At 45.6% G+C, this 12,312-nt stretch overlaps 1 protein-coding gene across 3 annotated transcripts in view; it reads right to left on the bottom strand.

Moving 5' to 3' along the window:
- TEX9 (testis expressed 9) overlaps positions 1 to 11,854 on the bottom strand; it is a 35,914-nt gene extending 24,060 nt beyond the window's left edge. For all 3 annotated transcript variants that reach the window (XM_067555891.1, XM_067555892.1, XM_067555893.1), the window contains exons 1-4: positions 11,667 to 11,854; positions 10,830 to 10,918; positions 9,179 to 9,242; positions 6,536 to 6,612 (exon numbers count right to left, since the gene is read on the bottom strand). In XM_067555891.1, coding sequence (XP_067411992.1) covers positions 6,536 to 6,612; positions 9,179 to 9,242; positions 10,830 to 10,918; positions 11,667 to 11,726 — 290 coding nt within the window. In that variant the 5' untranslated portion in view covers positions 11,727 to 11,854. The remainder of the gene's footprint in view (positions 1 to 6,535; positions 6,613 to 9,178; positions 9,243 to 10,829; positions 10,919 to 11,666) is intronic.
- Positions 11,855 to 12,312: the final 458 nt, after the last annotated feature.

The raw sequence follows: 12,312 nt of genomic DNA, 5'->3' as shown, positions 1-12,312 counted from the left end.
AGAGCCCCCTGCAGGTAACTCAGGTGTGGCAGGGAGATTGCAGTTTCAGCTAGTATTAGCTGAACTTTTTTAACCTTTGCCAGCTTTCTTAAACAGCTAATTTCCTCTTGTTGAACTGGGTCTCAATTTGACTCAAATGCAGACTGAAATTGCCACAGTGAACTCATAAAGGAATTCATTGTCTCAGTCATTCTATTTTAGTATCTTAAAGATTCTTTTTATATAGCTAGCACAATTTGCAACACAGCACAATGCTGAGGTATTTTGACTTCTCTCAATATTTTCAGAATTAGCAGACTCCAAAATAGAAATTAAGGAATAGTGATAGATGAAGGGGAAAAAAAAAAAAAAAAAACCAACCCACCCTCTTCAGTGCAGTGGGAAGAGCATTAGACAGGGTTTTCTACTGTTACTAGAAGATGTGCATTTTATCCTCTGTGCAGATATTGAAATCTCAAGGACTTTAATCCTAATCCTGCTCTGGTGTATATATACAATATATAGCTTTGTTTTATAATTTTACTATTATGTAGAGTTTCTTACAATGTCCAGTTACATCACATAAGGGCAGACAGAAAAAAGTGACAATTTTTTAGGTGCTTATATACAAATGCTAGAAGTCTAAATACTAAAACAGTGAACTTCAGTGTCTCATATTAAATGAGGATATTGATATAATAATGCCACCATGATAGCATTTAATTTCAAAAAGGGGAACTACACAGAAATGAGGAAGTTAATTAAACAGAAACCAGAAGGTACAGAGCCAAAAGTGAAATCCTTGCAAGCTGCATGGAAACTTTTTAAAGACACCATAATAATAATAAACCTAATGAGAGAACCAAAAAAGTGCCACCGTGGCTAAACAAAGTAAAAGAAACAGCTAGAGGCAAAAAGGCATCCGTTAAATAATGGAAGTTAAATCCTATTGAGGAAAATAGAAAGGAGTTATAAACTCTGGCAAATAAACTGTAAAAATATAATTAGGAAGGCCAAAAAAGAATTTGAAGAACAGCTTGCTAAACACTCAAAGTAATAGCAAAAAAAATGTTAAGTACATCAGAAGCACGAAGCCTGCTAAACAACCAGTGGGGCCACTGGACAATGGAGATGCTGAAGAAACACTCAAGGAAGATAAAGCTATTGCGGAGAAACTAAATGAATTTTTTGCAGAATTCTTGGAAGTGATCAACATGCACGTGGACAAGGGTGATCCAGTAGATATGTTGTACTTAGATTTTCAGAAAGCCTTTGACAAGGTCCCTCACCAAACGCTCTTAAGCAAAGTAAGCTGTCATGGATAAGAGGGAAGGTCCTCTCCTGCATGAATAACTAGTTAAAAGATAGGAAACAAAGGATAAGAATAAATGGTCAGTTTTCAGAATGGAGAGGGGTAAAAAGGTGGTGTCTCCCAGGTATCTATGCTGGGACCAGTACTGTTCAACATATTCATAAGTGATCTGGAAAAAGGGGTCAACAGTGAAGTGGCAAAATTTGCAGATGATACAAAACTACTCAAGATAGTTTAGTCCAAAGCAGACTGTGAAGGGTTACAAACAGATCTCACAAAACTGGGTGACTGGGCAACAAAATGGCAGATGAAATTCAGTGTTGATAAAAGTAATGCACATTGGAAAATATAATCCCAACTATACATATAAAATGATGGAATCTTAATTAGCTCCGTCATGCTGGCTGGATCAGGGGGGCCCCTTGAGGTGTATTCAGGAGCTCTGATTACTCCCTTCTACACCAATCTCGCATTGGGGGTGTCACGCTATTTGGCTTGGGGGGAGGGACGGGGGGGACAACATTTGTTATATTGTTTAACATCAATATGTCAAAATCATAATAATTCATGTGAGATATGCCACGTCGGGTACTGTTAGAAAGCCTATAATGTACTAAGTAAGATGATGATGTTTATGTTCATGTGTTATATGTAAGATAGAAGTTATGGATATATTTGATATACCTGTATTTCAAATTGTAATGCCTGTGACACATCGTAGACAGGATGGCAGCAGGACAATAGCCTGCTCAATGGCCCATTAAGACACTAATAGAGGCCAGGGGCAAAACCAAAGACAGACCTGAGAAGTCACCGGGACTGGCTCATGGGACTCCGGACTCCAGTTTGGTTCTGGTAAAATTCCACAAGCAGCATGTAAAGGGCCAGAAGGCATATAAGGCAGAGGCCTGGGGAATCCATTTTGTTCTCCAGTTGGGATTCAGCTTCAGCTACCAACCTACCTCTGGATCAAGTCATCTGCAACTGAGCTGTGAAACAAAGGACTGAGGCCCATCCAATTATTGGATGTATACCAGAGGAACTTTACAAGCCTGCAAACGCCACAATTCTTCTAGAAACCTGATGTGTATGGACTTTTAATCATTTGTATTTATCTGATTACTTTAAGCCTTTAACATTTCTCTTATGGTTTGTTTTTTTCTTTTATAATAGATCTTTAGTTTTAGTTACTAAAGGATTGGCTGGCAGCGTGGTATTTTGGGTAAGATCCAAACTTATATTGATCTGGTACTGTGGCTGACCCTTTGGGGTCAGAGGAAACCTTTTTAGTAAAGAGCATTGAGTTTAAATAACTGGTCTCTTTACTGGACCTAGTGGCTGATTGGGAGCGGAAGACTGGAATGTAGTAAAGGGGGCTGTGTGTATTTGTGTAGTGGCTTCTTGATAACCAGTTTGGGGAAATCAGAAGCACAGTTTGTGGCTGATTGGGAAGTCTGACTTCAGTGCCACGCACCAGAGCTGGGAGAATCTGCTCTCCTTTCGCAGCCTGTCCTGACCTTGGCATTTTCAGGTGGCTATCCTAGGCACGGAAGGGTCACAGTGGCGTAGTTGACTTCCCCCCAAGCCAACCAGCGTGACAAGCTCTTACCACTCAAGAAGGAGATCTTGGTGTCATTGTGGATAGTTCTCTGAAAACATCCACTCAATGTGCAGCAGCAGCCAAAAAAGCTAACAATGTTAGGAATCATTAGGAAAGGTATAGATAAGAAGACAGAAAATATCATATTGCCTTTTTATAAATCCATGGTACGCCAAAATCTTTAATACTGCATGCAGATCTGGTTGCCCCATCTCAAAAGAGACATTGGAATTGGAAAGGATATAAAAAAGGACAGCAAAAATTATTAGAGGTATGGAAAAGTTTCCATATGAGAAGAGATTAATAAGACTGGGGCTTTTTGGCATGGAAAAGAGATAACTAAGGAGGGATATGATAAGAGGTCTATAAAATCATGACTGATGTGGAGAAAGTAAATATGGAAATGTTATTTACTCCTTCTCATAACTCAAGAACTAGGGGTCACCAAATGAAATTAATAGGCAGGTTTAAAACAAACAAAAGAAACTATTTCTTCACACAATGCATAGTCAACCTGTGAAACTCCTTGCCAGAAGATGTTGTGAAGGCCAAGACTATAACAGGGTTCAAAAAATAACTAGATAAGTTCATGGAGGATAAATCCATCAATGGCTTTTAGCCAGGATAGGCAGGGATTGCTGTTTGCCAGAAACTGGGAATGGCCAACAGGATGGATCACTTGATGATTACCTGTTCTGTTCATTCCCTCTGAAGCACCTGGCATTGGCCACTGTCGGAAGACAGGATACTGGGCTAGATGGACCATTGGTCTGACCCAATATGGCTGTTTTTATGTTCTTAAGCCTTTGATTTTGGGATGCCAAAGAAATTAAACACTACTCTTATTTATCAGATTAAGACATTATTTAGAAATAAATGTAATTAAGATCTGGCTTTAGAAAGTGCCATGCACTGAGTGATCAAAAATTGTATGGGGTTATGAAGGACTGAACTAGACTCGTTTATGGGGGAAAGTTTTGTGCATGTATATGCCTGCATTTCTTGCAAGTGGATAGTTGGTCCACATGATTAAGTTTTCTTGTTTGTCAGAAAGGAAGTATATGGACATATAAAGGCACAGCATACAGTGACTTCATTCACTTTGTTAAGCCTCTGGGTTGCAGGGGAGGGAGGTGTAGAAGATCAAGTGACAAGGAAGGGGGAGGAGGGAGAGCAGCAAGCAGCAGCACCTGGGGGGAAGAAAAGGTGAGAAGGGGGCAAGATGCAAGGCAGTGGAAGGTTCTGGTGTTCCTGCTGTAGTTTCCCATGGGGGCCCACTGTAGGAAGGTGCAGTGGCCTTCCTCAGAGCCTGGGCCTGAGGAAGGGCCACAATGACCAGAGCAGACACTGAAAGGGCCGGCAGCCCACTCTGCCCAGCAACCGGGGAGCCGGCTAGTGATAGGCCCCGCCGGCCAACCAATCCGGCAACAGAGGGGGGCGGAGCCTCAGCCGGGGCTGGGAGTATAAAAAGCAGGCCCCACAGCTCAGTAAGGGACAGACTGCTGCCGGAGGCAGATGTGCCGGTCTGTTGGCTGCAGCCCCAAGCAAGTGCCTCCCAAAGCATAGGAGCTGGGGACAGCCCAAACGACCCAACCCTAAGGGTTGGATAGGGCCCCCGGGGCCCTTAGACTGGCCTAGGCCTACAGGCCCCCAGGGCTGGGCCAGGCCCCTGGGCCCCAGTGACTGGAGTGAGTCCCCTGAGCCTGAGGGCTGGGAGATCCCCCCCACCCTCCCGAGGCCAGACCCAACCTGGAAGAGCTGCTGGATGCTAAGCCCCCAGAGATAGGACAGGACCTGGAGGAGCTGCTGGAGCCCGAGCCATCCCCCGAGCAGTGTGATCTGGAGGAGCTGCCCCTCGCAGAGAAGCTCCCCGCCTTGCCACCTGTGGATGAGGAGGGACTGGCGGGTCTACCCTGGGCCCTGTACCCCAGTGACCCCGAGGATCCGGCGGACACAGGTACCTGGGGATACGGGGAGGAAGTGGCCCAGGGACAGCCATAGCCATGGCTGAGACAGGGGCAAGACCCCGTCGGCATGTTGCGGCGGGAGCCCCGCTGACTCAGTGGCATCACCTTTGCCACTGCTAGGGCCCTGGTCTAGGACGCAGTGGAGTCGGGTGGGCCTGCGTCCCCATCCCTTCCCCCTTGTCCTCGCCATCCAAGGAGTGAATTACGTTACCCTGCTCTCCTGCCCGAGGGCCGGGGCGATAGACTGCTGGCTGGCCCGCCCTGCCCGAGGGCCGGGGCGATAGACTGCTGGCTGGCCCGCCCTGCCCGAGGGCCGGGGCGATAGACTGCTGGCTGGCCCGCCCTGCCCGAGGGCCGGGGCGATAGACTGCTGGCTGGCCCGCCCTGCCCGAGGGCCGGGGCGATAGACTGCTGGGCCCGGGCCCGAGGCGATAGACTGCTGGCTGGCCCGCCCTGCCCGAGGGCCGGGGCGATAGACTGCTGGCTGGCCCGCCCTGCCCGAGGGCCGGGGCGATAGACTGCTGGCTGGCCCGCCCTGCCCGAGGGCCGGGGCGATAGACTGCTGGCTGGCCCGCCCTGCCCGAGGGCCGGGGCGATAGACTGCTGGCTGGCCCGCCCTGCCCGAGGGCCGGGGCGATAGACTGCTGGCTGGCCCGCCCTGCCCGAGGGCCGGGGCGATAGACTGCTGGCTGGCCCGCCCTGCCCGAGGGCCGGGGCGATAGACTGCTGGCTGGCCCGCCCTGCCCGAGGGCCGGGGCGATAGACAGCGACTTATACGGATGCTAACCTTCCCCTTTTTGGATGGTACAGTGGCCTTCCTCAGAGCCTGGGCCCGAGGAAGGGCCGCAATGACCAGGCCAGGCCGGAGCCCGTACTACACCACAAATATGTTTGGCACCAGGCCCACAGAAAAAGTTAATCTGCCCCTGCATCCATAAACGCAAAGCAGAGAGCAGCAGCTGCTGGCCAGGCACCCAGCTCTGAAGGCAGCGCTGCACCAGCAGCAGCACAGAAGTACAGGTGGCAAAGTGATATTTGTCAATATCGCTTTTCACAACAGAGTCCGTGCCACATTGCCACCCTTCTTCTGCACTTCTGCTGCCACCCCAGAGCTGACAGATGGAGCCCTGCCTCCTCCAGGTGAGAGACTGGGGGGGAGGAGAGCCTGAGCGGCAAGGTTCTGGCTGTCTCATTTATCCCTGCCTCCCACATGGCCCTCCTGCACAAGCCCCAGTCACCCCAGAGCAGACAGCCAGAACTCTTTTTTTTTTTTTTTTTTTTTTGGAAATCACACAGCTTCCCATACCTCCCTAGGGAGGCCCACCCCATTGTTTGAGAACTGCTGCTTTAGACTAAATAAAAAAAAGACGGCTCAAATAAAGAACAAAGCAGAAGGATCTCTTTAGAGGCCAGCAATACCGCTACTTAGCGAGCCAGAGGAATAGCTGCTGAACAACTTGACAGAACCTTACTCTCTGAAACTGTAGTGTTCAAAGACTATGTGCACTATAGGGACCTGACCCTGCAAACTCTTATTTACGAGTGCTCCTTACTTCTACAAGCAGACCCATGGAAGTTAAGTGGATTACTAATGCAACTCAGGGTTTGCAGAATCAGATCCAAAAACTCCATATCAACTAGACAGCTAATAATATTTTGGAAGTGCAAAGGATTTACCTCAGTTGCTTGTCATCTTCTCCACACAATTTAATCTGTGTTGAAACTGGTATTGATAGTATCTCTTGTTGATCTCTCTTTAATAAGACAAGAAAGTTTTCCATTACAGGAAAATACTGTTGGTACCATACAACTGATAATTAGCAAGCATCACAAAATTAAAAAGTACTGTAGCTTTCCATGCTTGAGAGAGACACAAACAGGGTACTAGGTAGGATAACTTACCTCTCTCAAATCCAGGAAGCAAAAGGTTAAGCCTAAAATATCACTGACAGCCTCAAAGCACTCTTCTTCTTCCACTCCAAAGCAGGTATTTAGCTTTTGCTCCATATAAAGTCTTTCCAGCTATATTAAAATCATCTGGGAAAACTGTAGGTGTACCGTGCCTCTTATGCACATGTTGTAAAAGACACAACAATGCACAGGAGATGGAACGAACTTATTTTCTAGGTTATGCAAAAGAAATAAACAGTGTCTTTCTAATTTAAAATATTTATATTCTCTCAATTCTATCCAAATAAAATGTTTTTGTTTTTTTTGAGACATCAGTTTAGCTAGGGCTATTTAGAACTTGTAAATCATGTGGTATTTTCTTCACTTATTTATTTGTATTCTTGCTTTAAGTGTCCTAAGTACTTGGAAAAATGTTACCTGCAAGTTTGCATATCTATAGAATTGTGTCTTTGTTTGAAAGCAGTGTGCACAAGGTAAGACTGAACTATACATAGAGGACTTACTAGTCAAAAGTAGTATCAGATTACTGAGCCAACACAGCTTCCTTCTATCAAAGGTGGTTTCTGTGGACACTTGCATATCTGATGTTTAGCACTTGGCAAATATATGTATCAAAGAGCATGTGGCTGACTTTACAGATTTCTCTGGACAATATGAGATTTTTGAGCCCATGATGCCACCTTTGATCTCAGTGGGTGAGCTTTAATTTTTTAAGGGGAGGAGGAATGAACTTGAAAGCTTTCTTGAAGGCAATGGATTTGAAGGCTTTCTTGGCCCCAAACTGCTAAATGATACAGGATGGATGGGGACTAAGCTTTCCTTATCTTTTTGGTTATTCAGAACCCTGACAGGCAGCTTTTGCCGCAACTTCTTGTTTGGGAGAGATGGCTTCAAACAAAAAGGAGACAAAACTATCACTTGAGCCCTGCAGAAACGTTAACCTTTGGACCTAAGGCTGCATATGTTCTTAGGATCATTTTGTCTTAAAACGTGCAAAACTGATAGTGCTCCTAATTCTGACTCTTCTGCCAGATGTGATGGCCACTAAATACCATCTTTACAGATATGGAAAACTACGTAATTGTTCAAAAGGATGCTTAGTCACACTTCCAGGACTGGATTTAGGTTAAGGGGGACCCTGAGCACCAGAAGAGACCATCTAATTTCTGCTGCTTTGAGGAGTCCCTTGAGGTTCAGATTCTTGTTGCTAGGAACAACTTTCAGAGTCTTTTCCTGGGTCTTAATTCTAGCTTTTTTGGTGAAATTCTACAACATGAGCTACTGTAACTTGCTTCGGGGTGGTTGAGCTTTACCCACACCAGTATTTGATCTTCTTCTGCCACATAAGGGAATACATCTAGCTGACTGACTTCTTTTTTGAAAAAATAAAAACAGATAGCACTCTGTGAATGCCTCCTTCAATTGCTTCTTTTCAGAAATGAGACAGCTAGGCTCAGCTTGTCAGTGTCCAGGTGAGCTGTTGGAACAGGTGATACCTGGTAGGCATGAAGATTGGTGATTCTAATAATAGCTACAGTGGATGCAAGAACTATGGACTTCTGAGTTTGACTGTAGTTTTTTCTCTCTTTTTTAAGATGGTTTGCACTATTATAAGCAATGGAGGGAATGTCTACTTGCTGTTTAGGTTACTGCTAGAACAAGCCTGATTTCTGCGTCTTAAGGTTGATATTTTGATTCTCTTTTGATGCAAACAAGAATATTGTCTGTTGTCAGTCTTCAGTCTGCCTGGTTCAGGTCCTGGTGGTGCCTTATTAAAGGAATACTCAGTTCAGAAATAGTTTGCTTTAAAAAAGTCTCTTTGTTACTAACCACATTATTATTAATTATGCTCTGTTTACTTTTTGTCTTTCTCTCAATTTGGACACTACAAATCAAGTCAGATTCACTTATTTATAATTAATTTCACCGTAAGGTATCCCTGCTGCAATGGCTAGGTTTCAAATATTGAAACATAATGTTTATTTAAGATGTGGATTTTTTGTTTGTTTTTTTTCTGAAAGAAAGTTGTGGATATGCTTCTATTAGTTTGGGTTTTTTACAAAGCTGTTGGTTTTTGTTTTTTTTTGTTTTGTTTTTTTAAAGTAAATTGGGGCCAAATTAACTTTAAAGTATCCCGTCAATTTTGCTTTGCTGTAGCTTGGGAACACTCTAAGCAGCCACAAAGACATTCCAACTCCTGCAGACTCAGAAGCTAGCACTACAACAGTTCATATTCAACTTGTATTAAGGATTTTTTTTAAATATAAAAGCTTAAGTTCTGCAGAAACAGATGACTTGTGTCCAACTTGCCCATGAAAGATTCCTTATGGCCACAGCCAAAAGAAATTTTTTTCAAGACTTAACCCTTTGTGCATATTTGCATTATGTAAAATAGCCTAATTTACTCACTATTACTTCTTCAGCCTGACGCACCAACTCTGCTGTTTTTGCTTCTAATTCTGCATTCAGTCGCCTAAGACAATAAGAGAGTTTTGTCATTAAGTTTACCTGAAGAGTTTAAAGAAAATAAAAACTTTTAAATGGAATCTCTGCAGTCACAAGCTTTGAATAATCACGTCTACAAAGCAGAATGAAATACTTCAGTTTCTTTGTATTGGGTAGTAGTGACATCTTACCTAGTTCTGTGTTAACAGACTGAGGTCATATATGCAGTCTGCCTTTTAAATATACATTTATTTATTTTAACTCCCTAAGCCCCACCCAGGGTAATACTTTCCTAAAATTAAAGTAAAATAGCTTTTTTTTTCTTCCCTAAATTCAACTTATTTCATTTCTACACATCTGAAGGAAAAAAGATTTTTGCAGTGCTTTTATTCCAATCAATTGAACTTTCTTGCATCAGAAAACGTAATGCTCTGTTGGGCACAACTTAAACAGCTTATCTTAAACTGTATTCCTCCTCTTTAAAAAAAAAAAAATTCTAGTCAATTGTGCTACTAAATTTTCCTTCTAGAATAAGACTAATAATTATGTTAATTGTTGCAGCACAGTGAAAAAGCTACTAAAGTTGTAAGCCAAGGCCAGATGATACAACAAAAACATGTATTAGAAGAAATTGTGTGTATAGAAGACACTTCTCTCCTTTTTCAGACACCACTTACCAACATTTTTAATTAAAATCTCTATAGGTAGATCTGGTAGCAGCGGTGGGAAATGGGGGTGTGTGTCTTATGGAAATAGTATCATGTGATTGTATAACTGAAGACTGGTTCATCATGCATATTCACAAGGGGGAGAAGGGGTGAATTAAGGTTCTATGGGCAACTTTAATTTTAATGTTTTCTAACTTTTGAGTGCTTCACACTTTGCAACCTTAACATTCTTTTAATATAGTTTTTTTTTCTGATGTATCCCTAGCAGACATAGGGAAAGAGAGAGCAGACCAGTAGGAGGGGAGTTTATTGAAGGAGAATTGGTTTCTACCCCTCAGCTAGAAACCTCAAACTAAAAAAAGGTTAAAAGCAATTTTTAAGTTCTTAAAACAAAGTTCTGAGCACTTAAAAGTTCCTTTAATGTTCTAAAGTCATCTCATCTTTAAACTGAAGGTGCGTTCCAGATGCAGCTTTTTAAAAAAAAATAAAGAGGGAAATCAAAACTCCTAAACTAACCTACCTCCAGTGAGGCCTACTACAATAAAAACGTTTAACCTGTAGCCTTTTGTGTAAGGTGCCAATAGGAAGAGGGAGACAAGGGGGTCAGAGCAGTAGTTACCAAGACCCCTCTTCTCTGCCCTGGTAAGATATTCTGCTGAAAATGTTACTCTTAATACTTTTGCCATAACTGTTTGGTAAGGAAGGTTGGGCTTGTGGATTTAGATAGCGCAGAATTGAACATGGGTTCTTTTAAAAGCCTGAGAGGCCATTCAATAACGAAGAATCTTGCTGGGGTCCCCCTAAAAACCCAACAACCATCCTGAAAGTGCTGGAGCATTTGCCTTGAGTCCAATTTGATCAATTTCAGTCTGAACATAGTGGTTTACTGATATTGAAATAGGGTCAAGGGAGCATCTCTCCACCTTGCCTCACAGTTGTGCCCTTACTTGTACTCCTCCTCCTTAGCCAGGAAGTCTCCATGCATCAAAGTCTTCTTTGGCATGGTAGGATGTGACATGCTGTGGGATTTCCGCACCTGCAGAGAGTGAAACAGGAGGGCAAGGCACCCCTCCTTAGCACACTGGATCAGCACTCAGAGCAGGGCACTGTGCCAGGTTACAGCCCACCTGGATTTCCTCTCCATGCCTGTCAGATCCCTAATCTGCCCAGCCATGCCTAGGTCTGACCTCCTCTTCCCCCTGAGACACCACCACATACACAACCTGGGTTTGACCCAAATATCTGTCAGACACCCCCCACAACCCTGATCGACTCCCCCTGGTTCTAAGCCCCACAGTCTGCCCAGACAACCCCCACCCTGATAGATTTCCCCCAGCCTCCCCAGGGTCTGACCCCCTGAACCACCTAGACATTCCCATACAACCTGGGTCTGACCTCCCCTCCTGGCCACCCCACAACCCTCAATGACTCCCCTAGCCTGCCTCAGGTCTGACCTCCAAATCCTCCCCCCCCCCACACACACGCCGAGTCTGATCTCCTAATCTATCCAGACCCCCTCCACAACCCCCATGGACTCCTCCAGACTTCCCCGCGTCTGACCCCCCTAAACTGACCAGACAGCCCCCCACAACCCGGGTCTGCCCCCCATCCGATTAACTCCTTCCATCTACCACCTGGGCACCTCCCGTTAGCCCCTCCAATGACCGCATTCACCCAGCCCCTCCGGGATAGGCCCCCCAGCCTCCCTGCCCTCTGGATCGGGCCCAGCCTCAGGGGCCTCCCTCCCATAGAAGCCCGCGGCCCAAATTTCCCCCGCGCCTCACCCCAGCTGAGCCACAGCCCGCGCCTCGCCGGGTCCCGCCACCGCCGCCTAGGGTCGCCATTTTGTCCCTGCTGAGGGGTTGCTGCGTAGCGTGAGCGTCGCTCTCACTAGGCAACCGGACTCGCGCACGCGGGAAAGGGCCGTTATTACATCGTCGCCTGGTGGGGGAGAGGGTGGGTCTGTGACTGGAGCGGAGCCCATCCTCTGGGACCGGTTCCTGGGCCTGGCCTCGCGGCCCCCCAGCGAAGGGGTTAATTCCTGGTTCCTCCCTGCCCCCGTGGAAGGGGTTGGTTGCGGGCTCTGCCCCTGAGAGGAGCAATGGGTGCCCTTGTGCCCCCGCCTGTGATCGCTACTGCCACAGACTCGGGCATCCTGGCTGATTTTGCCCTGTCCCTTCCCAGCCGCCTGGCAGAGGCCGGAATACCCGGTCGGGCAGCTCTCTCACCGGCACTGCCCCTCCTAGTGCCGTGGGGGACGGGGACGGGGACTGCGCCATCCCGCCACGAATGCCATTCCCTACAGGCATCATAGTGGCACCTGGCCACTAGGGCTACTACCAGTATTTGACTGGCCTGCATGGGTTTTTTTAATGGATTTGCCAGACAAACAATTTAATCTCCTGGGCTTTTTATGCGGGTCTAAAGATT

This window comes from Emydura macquarii, unplaced genomic scaffold (genome assembly GCF_026122565.2).
Source record: "Emydura macquarii macquarii isolate MOO-44397 ecotype Brisbane River unplaced genomic scaffold, CSIRO-AGI_Emac_v2 contig_1644, whole genome shotgun sequence".
In the NCBI taxonomy this organism is placed as follows: domain Eukaryota; kingdom Metazoa; phylum Chordata; order Testudines; family Chelidae; genus Emydura; species Emydura macquarii.
Note: the sequence above shows the minus strand (reverse complement) of the source record. Positions and strands in the feature narration are given on the sequence as shown.